General features: G+C 40.9%; 1 protein-coding gene across 5 annotated transcripts in view; it reads left to right on the top strand.

Annotated features, from left to right (window-relative positions):
* LOC121954904 (axonemal central pair apparatus protein HYDIN) overlaps window positions 1–27,240 on the top strand; it is a 148,891-nt gene that overhangs the window by 68,480 nt on the left and 53,171 nt on the right. For 4 of the 5 annotated variants that reach the window (XM_088086604.1, XM_088086609.1, XM_088086608.1 and 1 more), the window contains exons 25-47: window positions 1,149–1,278; window positions 1,865–2,074; window positions 3,768–3,971; window positions 4,161–4,335; window positions 5,506–5,639; window positions 8,326–8,453; window positions 14,449–14,585; window positions 15,856–15,983; window positions 16,105–16,218; window positions 18,643–18,723; window positions 18,912–19,061; window positions 19,156–19,395; window positions 20,728–20,857; window positions 20,960–21,160; window positions 21,263–21,433; window positions 21,671–21,844; window positions 23,019–23,197; window positions 23,427–23,501; window positions 24,177–24,360; window positions 24,494–24,635; window positions 26,556–26,712; window positions 26,844–26,937; window positions 27,097–27,200. In XM_088086604.1, the coding sequence (XP_087942730.1) occupies window positions 1,149–1,278; window positions 1,865–2,074; window positions 3,768–3,971; window positions 4,161–4,335; window positions 5,506–5,639; window positions 8,326–8,453; window positions 14,449–14,585; window positions 15,856–15,983; window positions 16,105–16,218; window positions 18,643–18,723; window positions 18,912–19,061; window positions 19,156–19,395; window positions 20,728–20,857; window positions 20,960–21,160; window positions 21,263–21,433; window positions 21,671–21,844; window positions 23,019–23,197; window positions 23,427–23,501; window positions 24,177–24,360; window positions 24,494–24,635; window positions 26,556–26,712; window positions 26,844–26,937; window positions 27,097–27,200 (3,442 nt within the window). The remainder of the gene's footprint in view (window positions 1–1,148; window positions 1,279–1,864; window positions 2,075–3,767; window positions 3,972–4,160; window positions 4,336–5,505; window positions 5,640–8,325; window positions 8,454–14,448; window positions 14,586–15,855; window positions 15,984–16,104; window positions 16,219–18,642; window positions 18,724–18,911; window positions 19,062–19,155; window positions 19,396–20,727; window positions 20,858–20,959; window positions 21,161–21,262; window positions 21,434–21,670; window positions 21,845–23,018; window positions 23,198–23,426; window positions 23,502–24,176; window positions 24,361–24,493; window positions 24,636–26,555; window positions 26,713–26,843; window positions 26,938–27,096; window positions 27,201–27,240) is intronic. The other variant, XM_088086606.1, reaches the window with a different exon arrangement.

Below are 27,240 nucleotides of genomic sequence, written 5' to 3' on the forward strand. Positions count from 1 at the left end.
AGTCTTTAAAAACGCATGTTTGCATGGGAGATGTCCTTGTCCTTTTTGGTGCATTTTTTTGCTGTAGATAATGTGACTTAAACTAACTGGAGATGGTGAAAGTAAGAAAATCAAGTGTGATACACTCTCTCTCTCTCTCTCTCTCTCTCTCTCTCTCTCACACACACACACACACACACCGACTCACTCTGTGTGTGTGTGTGTGTGTGTGTGTGTGTGTGTGTGTGTGTGTGTGTGTGTGTGTGTGTGTGTATTACAGGACCACAACATTTGTAATTTGTGAGAAAGTCCCAACTTGATTCACTCTGAAAAATTGTGCCAAAATCATGTTAATCATGGGGCATTTGTGAGACGTGTTTTGTTTGTTAAGTTTTGGCAGGATATTACCAGACATCAGGGCAGCTTGTCCCTTAACACAGCACTGATCACAGATTGAGACACATCAGTGCCCTCTGCTGGTTGCATCTTTAACATCAACTCATTGTCAGCTGATGCACCAGTGCTGCATAATTCCTGGGGGCTCTGACAAATGTCTGTGCAGACTTGAAAGCTGCCTCACATGTATGTTAGCTCACACAGACATACACACACTTAAACACACTATAGAAATAACATAGCCAGTGTTTCACTAAATCTTTTTCATATTTATTCAGCACTTTATTGCAATCGATCCTGACCTGTTTCCTGCCACTTTTCTGTTAAAGCTCCTCTTTAGTTTAGAAACTTTTAATGAACTTGATGGGTGCACTCAGTGTGATCCCACAGGGAGAGAGAGTAGAACCCAGAGAGAAAATGAGAGTCAGAATTATTTGGGGTGAGTGTGCTAAATATTTTTTCTCCACCTGGGTATTATAATATATGTTAATGGCATATTGGATGTTCAGTAGATGCTTCTATAAGTTCCTGTTGCATTTTCTGCATGTTTGTGTCACTGGCAACCTCTTGGACATCTTCAGGCTTTCAGCTGTCTTCTTTCATGAAGCTGGGAAATTTTTTCGGATATTTTCCTTGCCTCATTTCGCCTCTCATTCTTGCCTCTTATTATTGATTATCCCTGTTTCATTTTTTTCATGTCTGTTTTATGCAGATTTACTTTGAGTGTGGGGGAAAAAAAATAACTTTACTTTTTTATGATTTTGCCATCACAGAGAGGCACAGATGCTGGAGTCAGATGAGGAGCAGAAAAGTCCAGAAAAAGTGACTAAAGAGGGCTGGAGTTCCTCTAGAAGAGATGCAGCTGAACAGAGCAGCACAAAGCGCCGTCTGGGTGTGGAAGAGGTAGGCAGGTTTCCCTGAGATTCCCACTTTTTTAGAGGATGGAGAAGGCCTGCAAATCAAGTTCTGTCTCCAGGCTGCAATGCAGTGAAGGCAGACAACATGTGCATGTCACACCCACATGCACACATTTGTGCATTAAAAACCTCAATGTTGCTACCCTCTTGTGCAATCATGTCAAGATATAGAAAAATAGGCAGATTGAAACCAATTAGAGGAGGACAATACTCAGTGAAAACAGTTATAAACTGAGGTGACGGGCTTGAGATATCTTCTTGAGTTGCTCTGGGGTAGTGAGAGTGTCGATATTGAGAATGTGTTGTAGATAATTGCTGTGTTTAGTGCACAAAAACCAAAGGAAGATTTTTCAGGTTCAGAATGAACTTGTGGGACTTGAAGCATAAAACAGTTTGTAGTGAGTATGAGAGACATGAATGTGGCATCCACCTTTTCATCAAGTCACTCATGACAGGTGTGTGTCCCAAACTGGCAAACTTTTCCTTTAATGGGAGTCTTACAGAAGCTTTCTGGAATGAGTTAAAAATAAGAATGAATCATTTTAAGTTCCACTGGTTTTGTTTTTCTTCAGGTGTTTGATATCTTGCCGATATATGGTCATCTGCAACCTGGGAACCAGCAGCAGGTCATTTTCTCTTTCTACGGCCACGAAAATATCAGCAGAGAGGTGGTAGCACAGTGCAATGTAGAGGAGGGGCCGACATATGACATCACACTCAGAGGAGAAGCATCACTAATAAGCTACAGCCTTGAGCCCGCCAATATTGACTTTGGTCTGCAGGTATGTATACAGGACTCCACTTTGTCTTCTCTGTCCTTTTAAAACATATATTTGTATGTCCTCACCTCTGTGACAGATAGAGAAATCGAAACTGTAATAAATAATAATGTATAATGTATAATGTTAATATAATGATCAAAACATCGTTTTCACTGTCTGCCTCTGCTGACAACTGCAAACATCCTGCCTGAGCAGTGCACATCGCGCCTCAGCAGCGCCTGAGCAGTGCACATTGTGCCTGAGCAGCGCATGAGCAGCACCTGAGCAGTGCCTGAGCAGCACCTGAGCAGCACACGTTGCACCTGAGTCAGTATGGCTGCACCAATCTTTTAAAATGGGTGCCTTAAAAAAGGCAACAGCTGACACAGGTTGTGTGGCCCGGCTAGTGTGGCTAATTTTACTCCTCCCCATTCCATTTGTAATGCTGAGGGACAGATGGGAGGATAAGTCATTGTATGTCATTGGGATACACAATATATAAAGACAAAATTTCTCCTGACTGCTGAGAGGAATCACAGGAACTTTGAATGTCACAAATGTGTTTTTACAGTCTGGTCTTTTGCCTTTCCACCCCCTCTTTAGTGTGCAAGCCATCCAGAGCAGTTATCACTGATATTCAAAACAAGGACATATTGATTTTTGATGTAGTTGAAATGAACGATTAAGCAGAACATTTTTGGGCCCTCCTGTCTGTCCAGCACAATTCTTTATCTTGCTTTCTTTTCTCTCCTTTTCTCCCCTTTCTCCCTCTCTCTTACTCCTTAAAGTAGATTCAATCAATTCCATTTATCCATATTAGTCAAGAAGTCCTGAACCCCTCTGTGCATGCACAGGAATTTAACCAATTCCAGATTTTGAGCAACATTTTTGAATCACTTTTCTTGTTTCTCTCTCTGTCTTTTACTTTCACCATTGTTATATTTTTATAATAAATATTACCACAAACCGTAAGGTTCAAACAGAGGCCACTTCATACATCCTTTACTAGAAAACTGTTTTTTATGCCTCAGCACTATGTTCCCAGGTTGTCTGTCTGTCCACCCATCCCATTTTTGTAAAACTCAATATCTCAGGAATGCTGTAAGGTAATTTCTTCAAATTTTAAACAAACCTACAGTTAATGATGACATGATAAACTAATTTATTTCTAGTGGACATATGTCAAAGGTCAAGGTAGCTGTGATGCGATATCTCAAGAACACCTTGAGGGAATTTTTAACAATTTTCCACAGACTTTCACTTGGACTCAACAAGGAATGGATTAGAATTTGGTAGTCAAAGGTCAAAGCCACTGCAAACTCATGAAACATATTTTTGGCCTTAACTCAAGTGGTTAACTCCACTGTGACATCATAATATTTTACAAAAACACTTCTGGCCATTACCTAATCAGGGAGACATTTGTTTAGATACTGAATTAGTGACACTGATTTCTGGTGTCCACCTTAAAGTTATGCTGATTGTAGAGATCTTCTGTGCTGCCGGGGGAAGATGTGTGTGAATTTCCACATTTTCACAGACATGGAAGTAAACTGAGATGGTAACTTTGTATTGCACTCTATTACCTTTACAGGCCCGCCTGAAAGACAGTAGGTGGAGTGGTTTGCCATAAGGCTAATTCACCTGCTCTTCAATAAATAAAAACATACTGGTAGTTTAAAAAGCATGCTGCCTCTCCCCTCTTTTCTTTCAGCTGTTTAATCATGCACAGAAAATTGAGGTGACCCTAAAGAATACTGGCAAGGTGGGCTTCAAATTCAGGATCATAAACCCACAAATTGAGGATGAGGAGGGGGCTGGTGGGGAGGCAGGGGCACAAAGGAAGGCCCTGGAAGAGGAGCAAAATGAGAAAGTACAGGAGGTCATACCTGGCTGGCCCATTGTCATGCCCCACACGGTGAGCAGGCACTATTTCAGATGTGGAAGGATAATTTATTATGTATGAGGGATTTATTTTACTGTTTTTTGTGTGTGTGTGTGTGTGTGTGTGTGTGTGTGTGTGTATGTATGTATGTATGTGTGTGGGTGTGTGCGCGCGCGCGTGTGTGTGTGTGTGTGTGTGTGTGTGTGTGTGTGTGTGTGTCAGGGTTACATTGATGCAGGTGCAGAGCAGTGTCTCCATGTATTGTACCTCCCAGGCATCCCCGAGGTGTTTGAGAAGCACCTAAAGCTCCAGGTGGCTTTTCTGCCGCCACAGGACATCACGCTGACTGGAGAAGGAGTGTTTCCTCGGATCAGTCTGAACTTGCCGTGGAACCTGAGTATGCACAGACTTGTACTCACATGTTCATGTCCTTACTCAACAAGCCAACAAGGATCAAATGTTACAATCAAATATACAAGTTTTTTTTTATTTATTTACTAGTATGCTTATCCTTTAAACAAAAAGCAAACTGTATCTTCAAGACAATTATTTGCCCAAATGCAATGACTGTGTTAGGTAATGCCACTGGAAGAAATCGTTCTGTGTATTGGAACCATAGACTGTATATAAAGATAGACAATGCGTCTCCACTTAGCTGCATGCATATTTACAAATCTTGGAATAGTGAGGGAATGACCCGCCCTACCCTCCCTATGAGTGGCTCGTACAAGATGCCTTCATTGGTTGGATTGGTTAGGTTTGAGTAAGAGGAGTGGTATTGGTTAAGGTTAAGGTAAGAATGTCATGGTTGATTTGCAATTTTGCTATCCCCGCTCTGCAAAAATGAAATATCAAAATATCCAGCCGGTGTCATCATGTAGTGGTAACATCATACAGAGTCTGCATAGTAGTGATCTGTGGGGTTGTAATGTTCCTGCCCATATGCCAGTCCGACTAAATGTGAGCAGCACCATTAATTGCAAGCACACCAGATGGCGCACACAGCTGTCAATCATGACGACACGTCCCCTTTTTATGGCATTAAATAAGTCATTAGAAACAAAATGATCAGAAACAAACACCTGAACATACAGCAGGGTGATAAGTCCTTTGACTTTTTAGTTTGATCCATGTGTCATTTACTAATATGGAGGTGGTGGTGTTTATGACCTGTACTGCAGCCAGCCACCAGGGGGTGATCCAGAAGTTTTGGCTTCACTTTTTGCAAGCTTTCATGAAGTCCATCTTTATATACAGTCTATGATTGGAATGGACAATTTGAATCTTAGTCAAACTCAGTTAACAGAAAGTGGTTCACATGTGGGATGATCGTTTATTGATCCCCATAAGAAAAGTGCCAGAGAACAGAGTCAGCTACACAATAGAGCCAATTCCCCAGAACTGAATTCATCCCCTAAAGTAATCCCTGTGCCTTCTTTGTTTTCTGACTGGTTTGCATTAGAAAGCAGTACGCCCAAATCTTTCAGTTAGTGGACAGGTCTCCCTAATAACCATGCCTCCATGCTAACAAATAGTGAGACATTCTTTCTTTATGATTCCCTTGCAGCTGAGGAGTGCTACAGTGATGTGGTGCAGCAGGCCAGAGCAGCTGTAGAGGGAGACAGAGTCAGAGCGGAGCTCATGAATGGAATTACCAGTGGAGGTGGAGGAGCAACAACCGAGGCCAAGTGCACCCTCACAGTCAGTGACCCATATTAACTATATTGATGTTATGCAATGAAAACATTCTGCTCTCTATTATTTTGGAAGCATACTGTATATAGTGTAGTGAAAACTCTTTATTGCTTCATTCAACACAGGAAGAATAAATTATATTCAGAGTTCATGCTGTTTCCTGTTTAGAGGGTTTTATGCATATGTTTTAAAAGATAATGCATGCCATTGTGGTCAACATATGTAGTGTGCATGCTCCAAATATATATTCTTTCCACATGGCAGTGCCACTGCATCACTCCTGTTAGTAACCAGCCTGTTCTACAGGGCTTTCGCTGCTTTTTATCTGTGGAGTGATTTTCCAGGAAGTAGGCAAGACCCACTGAATTACAGTGGGAATGGATTTTTTCTACTTCTCCCAGTATTTACTCATGGTTTTGTGTGTTGTCCAAGTAACATCCCTGACATTTCCCCTAACCACTAAAATAAAAAAGCAAACATTTTCATAGCAGATAAAGGTAAGCAAGATAAGGACAGCAATCCCTATGCAAAGCCTGACAGATTGGGAACTTTACCATTTTATCCATAAAAAAAAATAACAAGAAAAACCCCTGGCCTCACTGACTTTCAGTCTGTTGTTGTGGTGTAGAAATTAGAGAAAATGATGGCAGATGCATTTAGAAAATGTTCATATTGCACAGTTTTTGCTTGACTGTCCATTATTATGTCTAAATACCTACGAATGTTATTTTTTGTTTTTTAACAATGGTCCCATTGTTGTGCAGTTAGGTATTTTTATGTGCTGAGCCACAGCCCCCTTTCAAAGTTAATTTATTAATATCCTCAAAACACAATGACATATTAACAAGTTGTTGAAAACTGCTTGTTGAAATGATTTCTGTGAAATGATTCACAGGACGTGTTAAAAATCGCGAGAAATCGCGGTAGCAGCTGAATTCAGCTAGCGCTAACCTGCCAACCCAGCGACGGCTGGTACAGCGGGCAGCAGCGCTGGGTCTAACCCGGGGAGATGAGGTGCACAAGTTAAAAAAAACTTCTCAACCTCGCGCACCAGCTCAGGCTCCATCCCTGCCAGAGACATGAAATTCCACGTCCCTAGAGCTAGCTTCTGCAGCCGAGTATCGGACCGCCAAGGTCCCTGACTTCGGCTGCCGCCCAACTCATACTGCACCCGACCCCTCTGGCCTCTCCTATGGGTGGTGAGCCCATGGGAAGGAGGTCTCACGTCGCCTCATTTGGGCTGTGCCACCAGGCGCTCGCCATCGAGCCCCATCCCCAGGCCTGGCTGATGAATCCTACAATTCGAACCAAATGTAGGATTCATCAATAGGGGGTGCCGGTGACCCGTGTCCGGGTGAGGGAAACTTCTAACCAATTGTAGCAATCATCAATAGAGGTCTGGTGAGACCTCCCCTAAGACCTGTTTGCCATGGGTGACCCTACCTGGGGCATAAAGCCCCAGACAACTGAGCTCCTAGGATCACTGGGACACGCAAACCCCTCCACCACGATAAGGTGGTAGCTCAGAGAGGGGGCTGAACTATCTCTTTAAGGAATATCCCAAGTGGAGTTTTACCTAGACAGAATCTAGACAAATCTGCAAATGTCAAAGCTGTGTATCATGACAAATGTCTTGATCATCAGATCTTCAAGGTTTTGGCTCCTTTTTTTCTAAACTTAAAAAAATGTAAACTGACAATCAGCTCTGCTCTAAACCAGCCTCCACGTCTGAGCCTTGAGTCATGTAGGGATATCTGAAAATGTAACTTTTACCAGTCAAAAGTGAATGACATTTGTTATGACGATGGCAGCGCATGTAGATGCAGCAGCCAGTTGCTCTTTAAGTCCTTGCTACTTTTTCAATTTTTTTCTGGCCTCTTTCTGCTGAAGCACAACTTTTCTACAATAGAAAAGCACTTATCAGTATTGGGATATGTTGTGTGGAGTTTGGAGTGAATGCAACAGATCACGAGAGGATCCCCACCAACGGCATACACCGAGCGGCCAGTCAGACCAGAGAAGAGAAACTAAACTGAAAGTGCTGGATGAAGAGAGGAAGGATAGCCGGCATCAGGGTGAGGCTGACCGACCTTGGACCGAGAGCTGTTCCTCTACCAAGCCTTCTTCTGGCTAATATCCAGTCACAGGAGAATAAAATGGATGAGATGTGATTGAGACTCACTCAGCAATGGGAGAATGCTCTGTGCACATGGTTAAACCCTAACATCCCAGATCAAGCTATTGGACTGGATGGATGGACCTTGTTGGGAGCCTTTAGGACACAAGACTCCGATGCAAATGCAAAAAATGCACTTTTAGGAATTGAATGGCAGCAACATGCCCAAGCAACCGGATGGAATCTTCACAGTAGCTGCTGATTTAATCGACTCGTTCCCCCGAGATATAGTAGGATCAAGGACAAACGATTAATATATCTACCTGCTACCTTCTTCTACCTTATACATCCAGCTGTCATTCTGCTCTGTATGTGATGAGACATAGATGACACTGTTTTTAAAAGGAGCTTTTCCTTTTAACAGATTAAGAGGGACCTTAAATTAATGTTCTGAAAACTGTGCTTTTTATTGTCTTATGTTACTCTTCAGTACCTTTTTATTAACTTTTGAGTGTCTATGTTCCCCTAATTCTTTCCCTCCCCTTTTCTTTTGTCTCTTTTCCCTGTTGCTTCTAGTATGAAGATCTGCTCCACATGGAGATTGAGAGAACGTTGGTCAAACAGAATGCTCTTGCCGTGTCCGGTAGCCTGCTGGAGCTCAGAGACTCACAGGGTTCCTCCAGAAAGTGGCACAGACTTGGCCAGTATGTTCTCTCTCTCTCTCACACACACACACACACACACACACACACACACACACAGATGGTCCTCTTACTGTATTGAAACAAGAACTGTTGTCAGTTTCAAAGACTTTGGGTTAATGAATAATACAGTATATGGCTGGGTATGTTTTGGTTCTTTGGTTCTTGTGCAAATTGATGGATGTCATGTTGTGCATTGGCTGTTTTCCCTCATACCACATTGTGATCCCTTTTTTTTAACTCCCACAAATCTTTACCGCTAACACCGTGTCCTAACTGAATGTAAGCGTCAGACTATCGCACCACATTGCATTACATCATACGCTCTCCATCCACACTGCATCTGTTAAAATGGAACTTCATCATATCATGTAAACAAACCACACCCCTATCAGCTATGCACTCAAGACAGAACCACTGAAAAAATGGGGCAGCACTTACTTTCCATATTATCTGCCCAGGAAAGTGTTGCCCAGTGTTTATATTGTTGCTGTATATTGTACATAACTCTAGATGAACATTTAAAAAATGCACTGCAGGAATTGCATGATTCCATCAGCAGCAACATCACCAAGAAACCAGATGGAATCTTCATGAAGCTGGTGACTTTAATCAAACAGACCTCAAATGTGTCTTAACTAAATTCCACCAGCATGTCCAGATCCCCACCCAGAGGAGGAAATCCTGGACTATGTGTATACAAATATTCCTGACAGCTGCAAAGTCATCACTTTGGCTTGTCAGATCATATTTCTCTGCTCATCCTGCAGACATATTGTCAGCTGAGTCCAAGAGTCCAACCAACAGTTAAAACTGTTAAAGTGTGGACAGATGAAGTTACAGCAGCTCTACAGGACTTTTTTTTAGTGCACAGATGTTCAAAGATGCTGCCACTCAGGGCGCCTGATAGATCAGTGGATAGAGCTGCACCCCATGTACAGAGGTTGTGTCCTCGCTGCAGCGGCCGCAGGTTCGAATCAGCCTCGACACTGTCCTGTCAATTAAAGGCAATACCAGCCCCAAAAAATAATCTTAAAAAAAAAAAACAAAGATGCTGCCACTCAAGATAGCAAGATCAATCTTGAAGAATATGCATCTTCTGTGACATCATATATCAGCAAATGTGCTGATGACATGTTGATCACAAAGACAGTGAGATCATTCCCCAACCAGAAAGCCTGGATGAATGGGGAGGTGAAGGCTCTTATCAGAGCATAAAAAGTTGAGTTTTACTCAGCTGACAAGGAGGCATACATCATAGCCAGAGCACAACTGAGAGCTGGCATCAAGGAGGCTAAGAGGAGACACCAGTAGAGACTAGACAAAGAGCTCAACAGCAACAGCACTAAAGATATGTGGCAGGCGATTCAAAATGTCACAAGCTACAAAAGCAGGAGCGCCTCCATCATATGTGAGGCTGCTAGACGAGCTGAACACACTTTACACTCACTTTGACCTCCTCAATAAAGACTCAGCTGTGAAGTCTACGCTGCCTCCAGAGGACTGCACACTCTCAGTGACCACAGCAGATGTGAAAAAACTCTTGAAGTAAATATAAGCTCTTACCCTGATCCTGATGAAGTGCTTTGAGAAATTGGTTCTCCAGCACATCAAAGACAACATCCCTGCCAGCCTGGACCCTCACCAGTATGCTTTCAGAACCAACAGATCCACAGAGGATGCCATATTTACTGCTCTTCATTCAGTCTTCACTCACCTGGAGAATAAGACCTGCTACATCAGCTCAGCATTCAATACAATCTACTCTCCCATGAAGCTGACTGGAAAACGTAACATCCTGGACTTCAGTACAATGCTCTGCAACTGGATTCTGGACTTCCTCACATGCAGACCCCAGAGAGTTCGGATTGGTACAGTGTCTCCTCCTCTACAATAGTGTAGAGGAGGAGACACTGTACCCCCATAACTGCACTCCCAGACATCAGGAGAACTGTGAACTTGTGAAGTATGCGGACGACACCACCATCATTGGTCGTATTACAAACAGCAATGAGAGTTCATACTGGGGGAAATACACAGTCTTGCAGAGTGGTGCACAGAGAACGACCCACTGCTCAACATCAGTTAAACCGAGGAGCTGATTGTTGATTTTAGAAAGAAGGAGGCAAAGACACACACCTTCTACAAAATCAAAGAATCCAAGATGGCAGCAAGTCAGTCTACATAAATGTTAAGTGTCATCTGTTTTTACTAATAACTTTGTTATCCTTTCAACATTCTCACCTAAATTGAGCAAAGTATTTTCAAGTGCATTCGCACACATTATTTTGCAAAGAAATTGGGCATATCTCCTTTCTTGTCCATTTAACTTGGGATGTAAACTGCACCAATCCTCCAAATCTAATCCTGCAACTCGACTGGGTCCTCCTGCACATCTCAGGCTCCACCTGCCTGACCTCTTCGCCTGGCCTTGCCACCGCATCTCCTCCCCTCCTCTTCCCCATCTCCAGCTCCTCTGCCAGCAGCCTGCTCTCCAGCTTGGGTCGCAAAGACTGTACGTCTTCTCAGGCTCTAACCTGTCCGCCCGCTGATGATTTTAAAACCTTTTGTGACTCTGTTGATCTCACTCAATTGATTAATTCTTCAACTCGTCCAAATCATAAATGCCATGAGAGATCCACCCTAATTGATCTGATCCTGACTAATGTTCGCCATAAATTTTCAGCTGTTGGTGTTTTTTGCAATGGTTTAACTGATCATTGCGCTGTTGCCGCAAACAGGAACACTAAAATCCCTAAATTAAAACCGCGCGTCATTGTTAATAGGGATCTAAGAGGGATGTGGAGACAGCCTGGACTCAGAGTTAAAGGCAGTGATAACCCCTGGTTTTCCCCTGGACTAGCAGAAACTGTGCATGCATGAAACCTAGCCTGGGCTAAGGCAAGAGCAACAGGTTTTGCCACTGATTGGACTGCTTTTAGACAACTAAGAAACAAATGTTCCGCTTTTATAAAGAAAGCCAAAACATCTATCACCAAAAAAAATTAAATGACCCCAGGAGATTTTGGAAGGTAATAAAATCCCTTTCTGGCAGCAACAATTCTCAAGCTGTACCCACTTTTGTTATGAAGGATTCTGTTGCTATTCATGACAAAATGGAAATGTTGAATTGTTTTAATGAGCATTTTGTATCTTCTGGCTCCATGTTTGTCTCTGCTTACCCTGTATCTGTGAAGTCCAGTAGTGATGTGTCAGTGTATGCTGGTCAGTCTTTTAATTGTAAGCCTTTCTCTGCACAGGAGGTTCACAAGGCCTTAAAAGACTTAGTTCCTAGAAAGCCTTTAGGACCTCATTCTACAGATCCTTATTTCTTGAAACTGGCAGCTGACTTAGTGGCAGAGCCTCTCACATATCTTTTTAACCTTACAGTGCTGACTAAGGAGATTCCAAGGTTATGGAAATCTGTCTTTGTTCTACCCTTATTGAAAGGTGGTGACCCAAGTGTTTTAAATAACAATCGGACAATGTCCAACTTATCAGTGCTAGTCAAAGTTCTTGCATCTCTGGTAAGTAATCAGGTAAAGGTGTTTTTATACACAAATGATATTTTATCAGCAAATCAATCAAGTTGTAGAAAAAAGCACAGCAGATAAGAAGCAACATTGCGTAGCCCTCTTCATTGATTTATCAAAAGCTTTGGACACAGTTGACCATGATGTTTTAAAGCTTAGACTTCTGAGCTCAGAGCTCTTAGAAGAAGCAATTGCTTGATTCTCAAATTATCTTAGCAATCAGTTTCAGTGCATTAGGTTTGATGGTCTATGCTCTAATATTGTATCTGTTCACAAAGGCGTACTGCAGGGCTCTGTATTAGGTCCTCGTTTATTTACAGTTTATGTGAATAATATTATATTTAATATTTTAATCTATTAATCTTATGCAGACGACACTTTTGGATATTGCTGTGCGGCAAGTCTTGCACGGGCTGTTGAATACTTACAAAATGCATTTTTTAGTTGTTCAAAATACACTGCATGACCTGAAACTTGTTCTAAATGCAGATAAGATTAAGCTAATGTTGTTTACTAACTCAAAGACTATGTCACAAAATGTACCCGTGGTGGTCACTGTGGATGGAAAAGAGATAGAGGTTGTTTATTCTTACAAATACCTGGGTATTTGTAAGAACCTCTGACGCACCACCTTAAGCTGTACTCTTGTGTAGGATGGCCTCCCCTGGCGACCCGTAGGCTCTTACATTGGTACATTTTCATATATAAGGCAATTCTTGGGCTGGCCCTGTTCTATGTTTGTGTTTTTATCACGCAAAAAAGTACCAGATAGTACTCGCTGCGTTCTCAAGACCTCTTTATGCTCTTGGTCCCAAATGTTCGGACAGAAATTGGGAAAAGGGCTTTTGGGTATTCTGCACCCTCAACCTGGAATTTCACTATTCAAAATAAAATGAGCTCAAGGAGCTGGTGTCCATAAATGTCTTTAAATCTAAAACGAAAGAGTTAGAAACAGATTCTGTAGAATATAATTGTCTTTAGCCTGCCTGGTTGTACAAATACCCCCCGGAGAATACCTTTTGACTGATAGATAGTTGTGAATTGTGTTTTGTCTCCTTTTGTGTCTCTATCTGCAATTTTGTGTTTTTCACTGCCGACTGTCTTGGCCAGGTCTCCCTTGAAAAAGAGATTCTTAATCTCAATGGGACCAACCTGGTGAAATAAAGGTTAAATGAAAATAAATAAATCAGCGCAGCTGAGGTGGAGCAGGTGAACAGCTATAGGTCCTTAGAATTACTGTCACTGAGAACCTATCTTGGTCATCAAACATCAAGTATCTGCTGCAGAAACACCAGACTACGGAGCAGCTTCTTTCCCCAGGCTGTGAGATTACTCAACTCCTACTTTGACGCCAAAAGATGTCGCAGGATTTAGGATCACCTTTAAATTTAATTTCTTCTTAAACTACGTTTAAGAAAAGTGTCAATAAACTTATGTTGTACCTTGTACCTAATAGATATCATTGTTGTAGCTACCACATTGTATAATACCACTATCTCCACTTTGTAAAACAAGCTAGCTTGCTAGCATTGTATTTATATAAACATTCAGCTCCCTGGAGATCTCACTTCATCCAGATGACAACTGTAGAGACGCCCACATTCCCATCATGCCTAGTGCTGGACTAAGTAGTGTGTAGTTTAGTTTGCTGTTTTATGTTCTAATATGCAAATGTTACTTCTGACTGTTTATAATGTGGCTCTTCAGAGAATGGTGGTTTATGATGGTTATTTTATTTTTTTGTTAGTTTATAGTTTACACCATTAGATAGTTGGCTGTTACACTTCATCACCCCATCTGTATTAGCAAAAAAAGAATTCTCACAATACTATTCATCTGAGAGTTGACAATTCACATCCTCATAAAGAACACTGATGTTCCCTTTGTAGAAAATACCACATGGTAAAGTTGCTGTTGATGAATGAATGAAGTTGGTACAGATGGTCACATTTGATGCACTGTGAATCAGCTGTTCCTCGTCAACTGCAGCACAGTCAACACAAGCAACAGGAATAAGATAGAAATGGGGCGAAATTCAGCTTGAATTGGCAGTCAGTATCATGCTGTATTGCGCTGCGTCACTCACACGCAGTTAGGACAATCCTGTAGGAAATAATATAATCAAAGATGTAGATGCTCGCTATCTTCTCATCCAGTGAAGACACGGCATTGACAATGATAATGAATAATAAAGTCGATGTTCAAGGCAAAGACTTTTGTTCTGTTGAAGTGAAACAACACACTCACATGCTAAAATTTAACTTCAACAACTTTTTAAAATATTCAATCTAGATGTGTAAAATGGTAACATGGTTATCATGACAAATGAACAATTGAATCTCAGAAATGCATAAAGCTCAAGTATTGCAAAGCCCTGCTTTAGTAAACAAGCTTATGACACACAGTAGATGTTGTTTACTGTTGTCTTATTCATGTCTCCACTTCGCTTCTTTCCACTCTCTCAGGTTCCCGCTCCCAGAGTATGTTTTGGATTTTGGATATGTCATTCCAGGGAAAGTCCTCAGTTACACTGTAAATGTGACCAATACTGGATCACTGCCTGTGTCCTTCCATGCCAAATGCAAACCTCTAGCTGGCACAGGTAACACCAAAGATTTCTGTGGTATTCTCACTACTTTTTACACAGAGATGGTGCTGTAGGACCACTGCAAAGGCCTTCCGTTATGCTACCATTACAGTTTTTACACAAAATCAAATGACGGAGGCATGATGCTGCCCCAGAGTGTGATTTTAGACAGCATGCTGGCATCGCGGAAACAAAAGAGGCATGATAGGCATGATGCCTCTCGCGTCTGCCTTTAGTGTGATATATAACATATGTGTCAGCAGCACTTTCTAAACAATAACAGTGGCATAACATGTCAGTAACAATCATTAACCTTTTCTGTCATATGGTGGTTGATATTGGCCTCTGCTCAGTGGTTAAGGAAAACCTGGGCCTTACTGTTTTCAATATTTGTCATTTACAGCTGTGGTTCTTCTTATTTGAGTTAGCTTCTAACTGCTGCTAGCTGCTTTTTAAATGTCCTGTGTGGGTCACACAGAGAACACGCCATCAAAACATTAAGCCTGTCACGCCCATGGTCCCATCCTGCGGGTCTATTTTACGAAGACCTTGGTTTAGCACTGTTCTGTCCTGCTCCACTGCTGGTGAAGACAAGAAAAATCTGCCCTCCCCATTCTGCAATTTTACCTTTTATGTAGAACTGCAAAGCGTCATAATGGCACGATATTCCAGTCTTGAAAAGGCAGTGCAAAAGGGGCTTGTGTGTCTCTTTTCATGCAGTGGTACCACAAATTGAGCAACAACGGTGAGCTAGTCCAAGCAGTCAGCTTGAGCTGCCCTGATTCATACACATGACACACCTAACTCTCCATATCATCCATAAAACACAAACATCAGCTCTCTCTAGCAGACCGCGGCTAGGGGAAGGATATATTTAATCATCACTTATTTACACATACCTGCAGGGAGTGATGAGGTCAGAGTCCAGATGCCAAAGTCTAACTATGTTCTGCTGCTGGCTAGGCTGAACCTAGCACACTTGGCACCCAAAGCAAGCTTTGCCCCAAAATGTCAAACTCAGCTGTAGTGACAAGTTTACAGGTTTATAATTTTGCTGCTAAAACTTAGATTGAGTCCTACGTGGCTGAGTGGGATAAACAAATGATCTCTATATCTTAAAGTGATAGGATAGTAGAGAAAGGATAGATTGTCTCAAAGGGAGTGCAGCATCATTTATGGGGTAATATTAATTGTTGTGTTTTCATTTTCTATTTCTCTCTTAGTCTTCTTCATTTTGCTTTGATGAAATAAATAATACTTAGAGTTTTTTCTTATTTCTTTAAAGGATTCAGTGCAGGCTTTGAAAGAGTAAAAAACATGGCCTGTGGTGAGACTCAGACTTTCACAGTTAAATTTGACCCACAAGGAGCCAGCCTGAAGATGGGAGATATAAGTGCTGTCATGCCGATACAGGTACACAGAGCATACACAACACATGTGGATGTGCACAAACACTCTGACTGTTTCTGATTCAGACCTTTAGGTCTCCTTCTAAATTGGTGACATTGTTCCTAAGGTGATTTTGCTTTTTCAGGTCACAGGTGGTCCAATGGTCCAGGTGCGGCTGTGTGCAGTGGTAATCATGCCGGCCATCACTGTTTCCACGGATACAGTGCAGTTTGACACTGTGCAGTGTGGCATGTGCCAGGTAATACAGTATGATAACATGGAAGGACAAGATACTGGTGTGTAGCCCTAAGGGTTGCTTGTTGTGTCCTTCAGTTGTGTTGAAAGTTTGTGTAACCATATAATCTTGTACACAGATTTGATTATAATTGGATATTTACACAAAGTCAAATAAAATAAACTTCTACCACCAATTTTATTTGACTTTGTGTTGTTAACATGCAAAAGCAGCAGATTAGGAAGCACAAAAACTATACAGAGGTAAAGGTTAACTGATCATATGACTCATCCCATGTCACCATCAATCTGTGAAGAAAACTTTGCCTTTCTCACCTAGTTCCATTATGAATGAAGAATCCAAAAACGGAGAAAATTCTTAAAGAGGCCCTATTATGCTAATTTTCTGGATCATATTTGTATTTCAGGGTTCTACTAGAATAGGTTTACATGCTATCATGTTCAAAAAACACATCATGTGTCTCAAACTGCCGTGTGCTGCAGCACCTCTTTCTGAAACAGTCTGACTAAGCTTTTGTCCCGTCTCCTGAGAAGCCCAGTCTCCTCTGATTGGTCAGCTGGTTCTCCCTATGCACATTCTATTCTGTTTGTTACATTGTGATGTCACACAGTTACAGAGGTTAACAGTTAAACTCAAACAAGCAGTTTCAGGCAGCTTAGTAGTGTCCTCTGAAGGAGAGAGAGCTCCCTTTGGCTTGGACTTTGGCTTTGTTACTTGGGGAGCTTTTACAAGCACAAAAATGTTACACAAAACAATAAAGAAAAGGGGAAACAACAAAAAGCATAATAAGGCCCCTTTAATGAATTTTCGTCATATGTTTACAAACTCTTACACAACTGGTGCAGTATAATCGAAGTTTCATTTGTCCAGTCAGATACTCAGTACTTTCCAAACATGTCTTTTTGTTACAAAAGTAAGAGACAAAACAAATCTACATGAGTTTCATGCCTGAGCAAGAACGTGTTTGAACTTTACTTGTGCATTAAACTGAGTTAAAATATACACACCTTGCCAGACGTGCAACTCTCATAATAAATGAATAGTGAGGTTTTAATGAAAATGCGTGTTTTTAGGAAGTACTGAGCATTCAACTAGAGAACACTGCACTAGCAGTGTGAGAGATGGGAAAGACATGTTGTGATATAGTTGCTGTTGATAAGTGCAGACCCCTTTTACCCCTTTATCAGGAATTCTTATCATCATCGTTTGACGCATACAAGGAAAGTTTATTTTGCAATTTCAGAGTAACATAGGGTGAGTAATTGATATGCAAACGATCATTCTGCAGGTGAAGTATTCCTTTAACATTGCTGGGGGTGTGCATGGCAAACTAACAAGGGGCACTGAGGAAAGAGCAGTATGCTGCCTCACTGTGGTGCCATGTTGTGGTCAGATTAGGGTTAGTTTATTTCCAAATAATTCTCTTTAACCTCATTCCCTTTGCAAAAAAAAACAACAAAAAAACATCTAACACCTGCTAACATCTGGCTTTTCAATTATTACATGCATAATGCCAATTGTACACTTTCCCATTGGGACAAGAGTTGGATTGGCATTCACACCAGGGTCAAAAGACTGCAGTAGTCACAGGTACTTATCACCTTTAGCTTTGATTGTTAATGATGGAAACAGAACACCTGGGTCAACATGCTAATTTTAGCCCCTTAGCTGGCAAGATGCAATGACGCTGTCTGTCTCCACCTAAGCAGTGCTAAAGCAGTGATACACTCAGGGTCTAGACAGAGGGATGTCATGCTGTAAAGCTCGCAACACAAGGGAAAAAGGAGCACGCTCCTAACCGCAACTGAAAAACTCTTCCAGGTGCCAGCGCAAAAAGCAATGTACAACAAAAACTGATCGTCAGCACACAGTAATGTCCTTTTTAGATGTCTTTAATTCTGGGTCTGTGGCAGCCACATGACGAATGCATTTCAAGCAGAAGTCTTCTACAGCATTAAAGACATTTAAAAAGGACATTACTGTGTGCTGACGGTCAGTTTTTGTCGTACATAAGCTTGTAATGCGATCTGAGGCAAATTGTGATTTGTGATTTTGGGCTACATAAATAAAATTGACTTGACTTGACTGTTCTCCGGTCTGTCCGTGACATTAAACGGACACACCAAAAAAAAAAAAAAAGCCACACACGCACACAAAAACTCTGAGTGTGCTGCTGCAGGACTGTGTGCACAGCTCTGCTCAACTGGCAATGGAAATGGTCTATTTTTAGCAGGTTTACCTGTGTCTGAAAAACCCACATGTATGTGCTAATTTTGGTGAGCTTATACATTTGCAGATCAGCATTATTTTCACTATGATCAGTGATTTGATGCAGCATAAAGGCCATGTATGAACTAAATATCGGTATCTATTCATTAGTAGCCAAACTGATATGAATGCACTCAGATTGTTGTTGTTCCCCATCAGATGAAGGCAATCCAGCTGTTTAATCATGAATACGTGCCCTGTTACTGGAGCATAGCTGAGAAGGTGAAGCTTTTCAAAAAGGTACCACAATTTCCATGAAGTTTTCCATTAAATTTTGTCATTTTATATCCAGTAAACAAAAACTACTTCTACATTTCATCTATCTGTAGCATGAAAAAACTATTTGTTGAGAATACTATTACAAATACTACTACTACTACTACTACTACTACTACTACTACAGAGCTTCTGTTCTGGCTTTCTCTCAGGTAGATAAGTTCCTGCCTCTCTACCAGCGTAAAAAGGTCTTGCAGAAGCAATGTCCACCTCCAGTGGTGTTTAAGACCATTCCCAGCTCCGGCATGCTGGCCCCTGGTGAAAGAGTCAACGTCCAGATAAAGTTCAGCCCTGCAGAGGGGGTAAAGAGCTCAACTGATTTTAGAGATTGACACAATACATATCAGAGCCCAGGACATTATATGGGTAGTGACCTAATGCACCTTTTTTTCGCAGCACTCTTACAACAGGCAGCTGGAGGTGCATGTGTCTGACAGCACCCAGCAGCTGTTGATCACAGCCCAGGGGCAGGGGGAGGAGCCACAGCTCCACTTCTGTCCGGAGGTGCTGGAGATGGGGCCTTGCCTGCCTGCCAGCACTGAAGTTAAAGCTGAGGTCATCGTCAAAAACCCCTGCTCTTTCCCCATTGAGTTCTACTCCCTTGAATTTGACACACAGTATCTCAAGGAGGAAAAGGTAGCTCCCTTCTGTCTGATTGCAAAGGAATAAGAAAGAGAGAGAAAGTTTGAATGAGAGCGTGAAAGGCTGCTAGATAATAATACTGTAAGTATATACATTTTACCAGATGCCTTTGCCAAAATCATAGTAGTAATAATAATAATAATAACAACAATAACAATAACAATAACAATAACAACAATAACAATAATGATAATAATAATAATAATAATAATAGTAATACAAAACTTTATTAATATAGCACCTTTCAAAACACAGTTACAAAGTGCCGTATAATAAAAACAGAATGCAAATAAAAATGCCCTGGCCCTGGAATCCATCATTTTTGGAGAACCATGAAAGATATTGTAGAAAAGTGTTAAACATTAAGACTGTTTTTGGTTTCAGGTCCAAAATTATGAAGGGTGCTATAACAGCTCCTCTGCCTCTATGTACATTTTTAGAATAATGCTGATCACCACAAAAAAAGCAATACAAAAAACTGGTTAAATCAAGAACCACCCACCTTAACTGATTGGTTTAATGTGATACATGAAATTTTTGTAATGGGAAACCTTTTCTTTGAATTGAGACTTAATACAGCCTTATTTGAAAAATCCTGGGAAGGATGGATAGTACTGGGCGCTGTACTGAATGAACTTGATGAATTTGCTACAGTGCGATTTGCACAGTATAGGTTGTTTGCAGTGCACTCTGCAGCTATGCTGTAGGCCTGAGCAGGTTATGCAGTATTGAAGGCCTTTATTATATAAAAAAATATTTTGTAATGTTTTTTGTAATGTGTATGTTCCTGGCAGTGGTGCGTGCAATGGGCCGCTTTACACCCAAACCAGTCATTTAAAGGACACCGTGATGCACTGTTGAAATTGTTATTATTGTACAGCACTATTGTAACTACCCTTGGTGGCTGGCTACACTTTGACCTTAAAATATTCTTCTTCGTCTTCTTCTTCTTTTTTTTTAAACTTTTTTTACATTATCTTGTTTACTTGTTGATGTAGTTGTCCACAGTTTTTTTTGTCAATTTTTAAAAATTTAAATACAAAGAAACTATATTTAAAGAACAAATAAATAGAGAGTGAAAAAATGTAAACAAGAGCCCAACACTGTTACTTAGTGAAAACAGATAAAAGCATTTGCACAAAGCTGTTTCCAATTCTTATGTATAAATCATATGTCAGCTTATATTTAGCTTAGATTATAGATAACATTTTGACCTTTTTTTTCCCTCGCTCTTATCTCCTCACCTTGTCCCTCACATCATGTTATTGTCCTCTTCCTGGTTTCCTTCTTCCTCCCAAATCTTCCCCACTGCTTAATCCCGTGCAGATCCTGCGCCTGATGCAGGGTTATGATGAGAACAACATATTACTGTTACCTCCCAGAGTCCCAGGAGAAAGCCTTCATACAGAACTGCTCGACTACTACCAGCAATACTGTTCCCAGTTCAAAGATGATGGTAGCTTCAGGCACACATGTCCATCAAGCTCTGAAATCATGTTCCTGCAGGTGCCTGCATGCTGTGTGTGTACCTGTTTTAATCTGATCTACTTGTGTGCAGCAGAGCTGAAGGAAAGCTTGGATGAGAAAGAGGCCAAGATGGGTGATACACATGAGGAAGAAAAGAGGTCAAGACAGAACAATGCCCACCCACCAGGCAGCAAAGTGAAAGACTTACACACTTTAACTGTGTGGGCACATGCGCACGCAGCGACCGGCAGCGAGAGTTTGGCGTCCTACCTACCTAAATCTGCTGAATTAAGTGAGTACAACTCTTTCAGAAGCAGAAGATGAAAGCAACCTTAGTGTGCATTACTGTCTGCCCTACAGGGGCTATCTGTATTAGTAATGCTTGCTCTTTCAGTGGTTTCCGAGATGAGCAAAGAGAGAGGCAGTCGAAGACTGGAGCAGGTGGAGATGACACCTGTCTCCAGAGCAATTGCCTGTCACATGGGTGTTGATCTTTCCCTTGAGGGTCTGGCTGCACGCAACCGTAGAGGCATTGCTGTTATCGTGTATGGAGCCCCACTGACAGGTGAAGCAATTCAACTAAACAATAAACCACACATTCTGTATTGTATTGTAAAAAAAAAAGTATACCAACTCATTTGCAGAATCTTGATATCTCGATTAAAATATTTCCGAGGAAGAAACCAGTTGCAGTTTAAAATAAAATAAAAACAAAACAAACAAGTAAATTCTATCATCAAACAAAGATGGAGGACATGCACTGTATAGTACATGTGAAATTTTGTGTGTCCTATTCCTCCAGATAATGGCAACATGGCGGCTGCTCTGGCGCATCACTACAGAGTGGAGTGCATGAGTGTTGATGCTGTGGTGACAGAGGTGCTGATGAATAGTTCTTCAGCTGTTGGTCTGACTGCCAGAAATCTCTATGAGTGTGCTGCTGCTGAATATGCTGAGAGGAGTGCTGAGGAAGCTGGTGAGAACCATACACTCTGCATGCACTGGACTTCTTATATGGTTTTTAATGCCTCCATGCTGGCAATAGCTGTGGCGGGAGGCATATGTTTTGGAGTCATCCATCCCTCCATACACCTTTCTCTTCATCTGTCCTTCCATCCTCTCATCTGTCCCATTCTTGTGAGCATGATATCTTGAGAACGCCTTGAGGGATTTTTTTGCAAATTTGGCACAAATGTCTGCTCAGACTCAAAGATAAACTGATTCAAATTTGATGGTCAAAGGTCAAAGTCACTGTGACCTTGCATCTTTCTTATTCTTATTTGAATGCAATATCCCACCAACGCCATGAACACATTTCTGTGGCACAAACATCCACTTTAAATCAAGGATGAAGAGATTAGAATTTTGTGGTCATAAGTCAGAAGTGACCACTGTGACGCCTTCTCACGAATTTGATATCTCCTTGAGGGATTTAATATCTCCAAGATCACCTTGAGGGAATCTCTTCAAATTTAGCCCAAATGTCCACTTTGACTCAAGAATGATTGATTTACCGATTAGAACGTGGTGGTTGAATTTCAAAGTTCACTGTGACCTCAAAATTTTTTTTGGCCTTTACTCAGGAGTTCATATGTAATTATGACAACATTTCACACTAATGTCTCGTAGGATCAAATCATGACTTTTTATATGCAGGAGGTCAAAGGTCAGCTCAGGAAGATATTTGGGCAGATGATGAATTGGTGATATTAATGTGTAAACTGTGCTGATTGTAGAGCTCTTCTGTGCTGCTGGGGAAAGATGTGTGTGAAGCATCCATGTTTTCACAGATTAGAATTAGAAACTGTAACTGTAACTTGACGGGTTTGTGGGGGCATACAACTATGAGGTGGTAATTCTAGTCGTGTTTCTGTATTTGTTTTGGGAGTTACAGTTAGAGAAGTGACTTGTAATGGACAGACTAGTAATTCCTCTCCAGACTGTCAATGGGCCCATTACCAAGGCATTCAGTCACCAAGCATTTCACAGGAATGGCTAATAAAAGACTGTGATTGTACTGAGCCACCTTGTGCTTGTGATCAGGCTTCATAACTCTTCTATAGTCAAATAGGACCCTACTGCAGTAAAGCATAATATTTAGTTTAGATTTGTAATTAAAGGTGGAAATAAATAAATGCATCTGCTTCCAGCTCAGACGCCGGAAGCAGGAGTTGCAGCACATCCTGAAGCCTCGGATCCAGCTCTGCATGCAGCTCCAGCTTCACAGGATAATGTGAAAATTCCTGCAAAAGCCAGCCAGGACAGCTGCAACAGAAGCAACTCTAAGGCTCCTCAGGGCTCTGAAAGCACACCTATCACCCTTTGCCTGGTACATTTTCTCAAATTTTCAAGTCAACTGCTGCTTTAGTGTAATTTTGGAATGATTAAGCATTGTGGTCCAGATTTGGGAAGTGGAAGCATGTTTATGTACCTTTTTTTTCTTTAAATGAATCTACTGGATACAAATTTATCTTTGCAAAATCTCTCAATTATATCTGCATTTGGAAGGATTACAATAAAAACTGTTGATATAATTTAACAATTTGATTTGTCTTCAGGGAGGAGATGTGAGCATTCTCAGCAGTCTCTTGTCTGAACAGCTATTGGCTGATATCCTGTCAGAAAGATTTCAGGTCAGCTAACGTCCTGTTTGTCCTGTAAATATGCACTTTATTCTAGTCGTAAATTGTGTGGCACATTCCACAACAGTTCAAAAATCTCCAGTTAAGTGCGAGGACACAGTATCATTTATTTTTATTTTTTTATTTAGAACGGTACATGTACTGTTTAAAACATAAATGTTACCATTTGATGCACCGTACCAGATCATAGCTTAGAGCTAATTCACATCTGCAGTCCCTTGGCAGGTCAGAACAAATACACAGCACAATGATAATATAAAGTTGTACAAGAAGAAGAGAAGAAAACACACACGCGCACGCACACGCAGGCACACACACACACACACACACACACACACACAAGCTAACACAAAACAAACAATGCACTCAATAGCATGTGATATAAAGTGATACAAAAAGGACACAACACACACAATACAAAATCTACACAAAAACAAAAACACAGAAAAAAAAGCTACACACAATGGGACCTTATATGAGTGCAGACGAGTCCTTCTTTAAAACACTTCTGCTACATGCATTCATCAGAAAGCTCACAGCTCTTTGCAGTTATCAAATTATGCTTAATAGCCAACAGAAGTTTCACATAAGTTTGACTTGTGTTTTCTCATGTTTGTTCTCTTTGTCCTGTCGTCATTGCTGCTGGTGCTGCCATCGTGATAATAGTGCAGCGACTGTCATGGTGGAATAGTGATTGATGGCCTGGAGTCTGTGTACACTCAGTCAGCAGCAAGCACGCTGCAAGTTGTTCTGAAAGCCCTTAATAACTGCAAACAAATTTATGTAGTTAACTTGTCTGACTCCTACACTGCCCTTATGGCACGACAGAGAGCACAGAGAGAAACTGAAGGTAAGAGATGCACTGGCTCACATACATACACAAGTTATGATACAGAGGAGATAACTCTACCATAATGTTCTTTCAATTCAGTGAGGTTTATGGCACTGTTCAATGTGTGGAACTTCCTGTGTGTGTCCCTCAGAGGCTCTGCAGAAAGAAAAAGCTACCAGGGAGGAGCAGTGGCTGCAGCAGCTGGATGAAGAGGAGTATGACACTCTGCCAGAGGAGGAGAAGGAGCGTATTGTCCAGCAACACAGAGAGAAGTGCCGACAGCAAAAACTCAGGTAAAGACTGGAGAAGGCTGCACACACTGGACCTCATGCAAGAACATTTTTATCCTAAAACCTCAATACTTTTTTCATGTTGGCAATAACTGTCCATCCGTCCGCCATTTGAATGCGATATCTCAATGTCCTGAGGGATTTTTTTTTTATTCTTTAAATCAAGGATGAACTGATTAGACTTTGACTGTCATAGGTCAATCTCACTGGGACCTTCCATCCATCTCATTCTTATATATGATATCTTGAGAATACATCTAGGGAATTTCCTCAAAATTGGCACAAACCTGGATTTGGGTTTAAGATTACACTGATTAGAATGTGGTGGTCAAAGGTCAAGGTCATTGTGACCTCAGAAAACATATTTTTGTCCCTAAACTCAAGGATTCATTCTGATTATAAAAAAATCACACAAATGTCTAATAGCATTAAATGATGAAGTAATGCCATTTTATATTTAACTTTCAACTTTACTTATTATTACGCCAAAGGAAATTTGATGTACAGCAGGCATCAAGACACAAAAAATACATGGACAATGAATGGACAAATACACATGGACAACATCAGAAACAAACACAGAAATACAGAAACTCACGAGCTCACGTGACAACAAAGATCCCCATACACTGAAGCAGAAACCCAACAGTTTGAAAACAGAACAGTAAATAAATAAATGCATTGGCAAGTCTAGCAAAGTACAGTGGCAATAGACAAAATGCACAGCAATAAATAATCAAGGTCAGATGAATAATTAAATAATAAATAATCTAGGTATACAAACTACCTCAGCTAGATACACATAAAAGACAGCAAAATAGGTCACCAAATTAATCTTGTTGGCAACAGGGATAAAAGAAGCCCTGGCATGCCTTGTTTTTGTTCTCAGCTTTCTGAAACGGTGGCAAGAGGAAACAAGATCAAACTCCCTGAAAAGAGGTTTGGTCACGACAGTTAAGGATTTGTTAAGCTTTACTAACGGGCTTACTGTAAGTATCCTGCAGCTGGGTTTGCTGCATCCTTATCACCTTACTCAAAATCTTTGCTAGCCTGTTTTATGACATTTGGTCAGGTACTGAACTGGTGACACAAATTTTTTGGTGTCCACCTTGAAACTCTGCTGATTGTAGAGATCTTCTGTGTTTGAAGCATCCAAGTTTTCACAGACATGGATGTTATCTGTAAGTGCAATTTGACTGGAACAAGGATGCGTACAAATACAAGGCGGTAATTCTAGTTTCTGTGAGGCTTGCTAGTGTTTCAAGTTGAGTCACCACACTCTCTTAACTGGACAAATTTGTAGTAATTTGTTTGTTGAAATTTATGTATCTGTCCATGTTATCCTAATTAATTTCTGTATTATATGTAAAATCCATATCTGTTCAGACATCATTATTCTTAGCCAAACAAATGTATCTTTGTATGCATGACTGATCCAACTGGTCTGGATCACCTGTGATTTTTTTTTTTTTTGTACCTAAGAGAAAATTCTAAAGAAGAGAAAATGCCACAGGTTCACCACAAGCAATCACATGTGCCACTTAAGAAGGAATCTGTTTATATTTCAGCTTCTTGCATGAGGTCCATTGTCTATTGAATGCTTGACACTAACTTGTTTTTAAACCTTTGGACATCTTTTCACCTGCCTCATGATCATGAATATAATTCGGATGCAGAAGCAACAAAGTAGAACCAAAAAATTAGAGTTGGCCGAATCGAAATGAAGAAAAAGCATCATTTATATGTAAGAATAAACTGCACAGGAACCAATGATTAAAGATAGGAGAAAACAAATATCAGAAAGGACTATGTGTTTGCATAGTATCCTCTTTAACCTTCTAGTTTTTCATGTTACTTGTTTGAAGTCCCCAGTGGGAATATTTTCAACTATTAAGAAAATATGTGTATGCATCTGTGTGAAAGGGAGCTCAAGCGTATAGCGAAAGAGCAGGAGGAACGGAGGCATGAGGAGGAGCTAAAAAAGTTTAAAGAAGATGAGTTGAAGGAGAAGAGCAAAAAGGGAGGAAAGAAGGATTCTAAGGAAGTGTCGAGGAAGAAGAGCTTGCTTGAGGAAAAGCAGGTCTGTATATGTATTCCAAGTCAACACTCAGACACAAAACACAATAGCTGCCATAAGCACAAATGATATGCAATCTTACTAAGTCTTCTTGTCGGTGGTCATGAAACTCGTGTGTTTGATTTCCTCTCCAGTCAGCAGATGCTTTAAACGGGCAGAGGATGTCTTCCTGTTACAACTCTAAAGAATCACTAGTGGATGCAAGAGAGAAGCATCATATAAATGAAGGTGCAAGCAATTGCAAGGAATCTCAATTTTGTTAAATGCTGGACACTTGAATTATTTTCCAATCATTTTGGCTCCAGGAAAATGTGAATAATATGAAGTAAATAATAACTTATAGAGTGTTATCTGATTGCTGACATATGGTCCTCCTTGCTTTAACAGTGCAGCACTGTAAAGAATCTGATGATTTACAGAAGCAGACCGAAGAAACCAAAGCATCACATGCAGAGTCTCCTCAATGCACAGACAAGCTGGAGGGAGAAATGGTGAGTTTATTAAGGAGCAAAGTTAGTGGCACTGTCAAAC

This window comes from Plectropomus leopardus, chromosome 13 (assembly GCF_026936395.1).
Source record: "Plectropomus leopardus strain MGB_pleo_1.0 chromosome 13, ASM2693639v1, whole genome shotgun sequence".
Lineage (NCBI taxonomy): Eukaryota > Metazoa > Chordata > Actinopteri > Perciformes > Serranidae > Plectropomus > Plectropomus leopardus.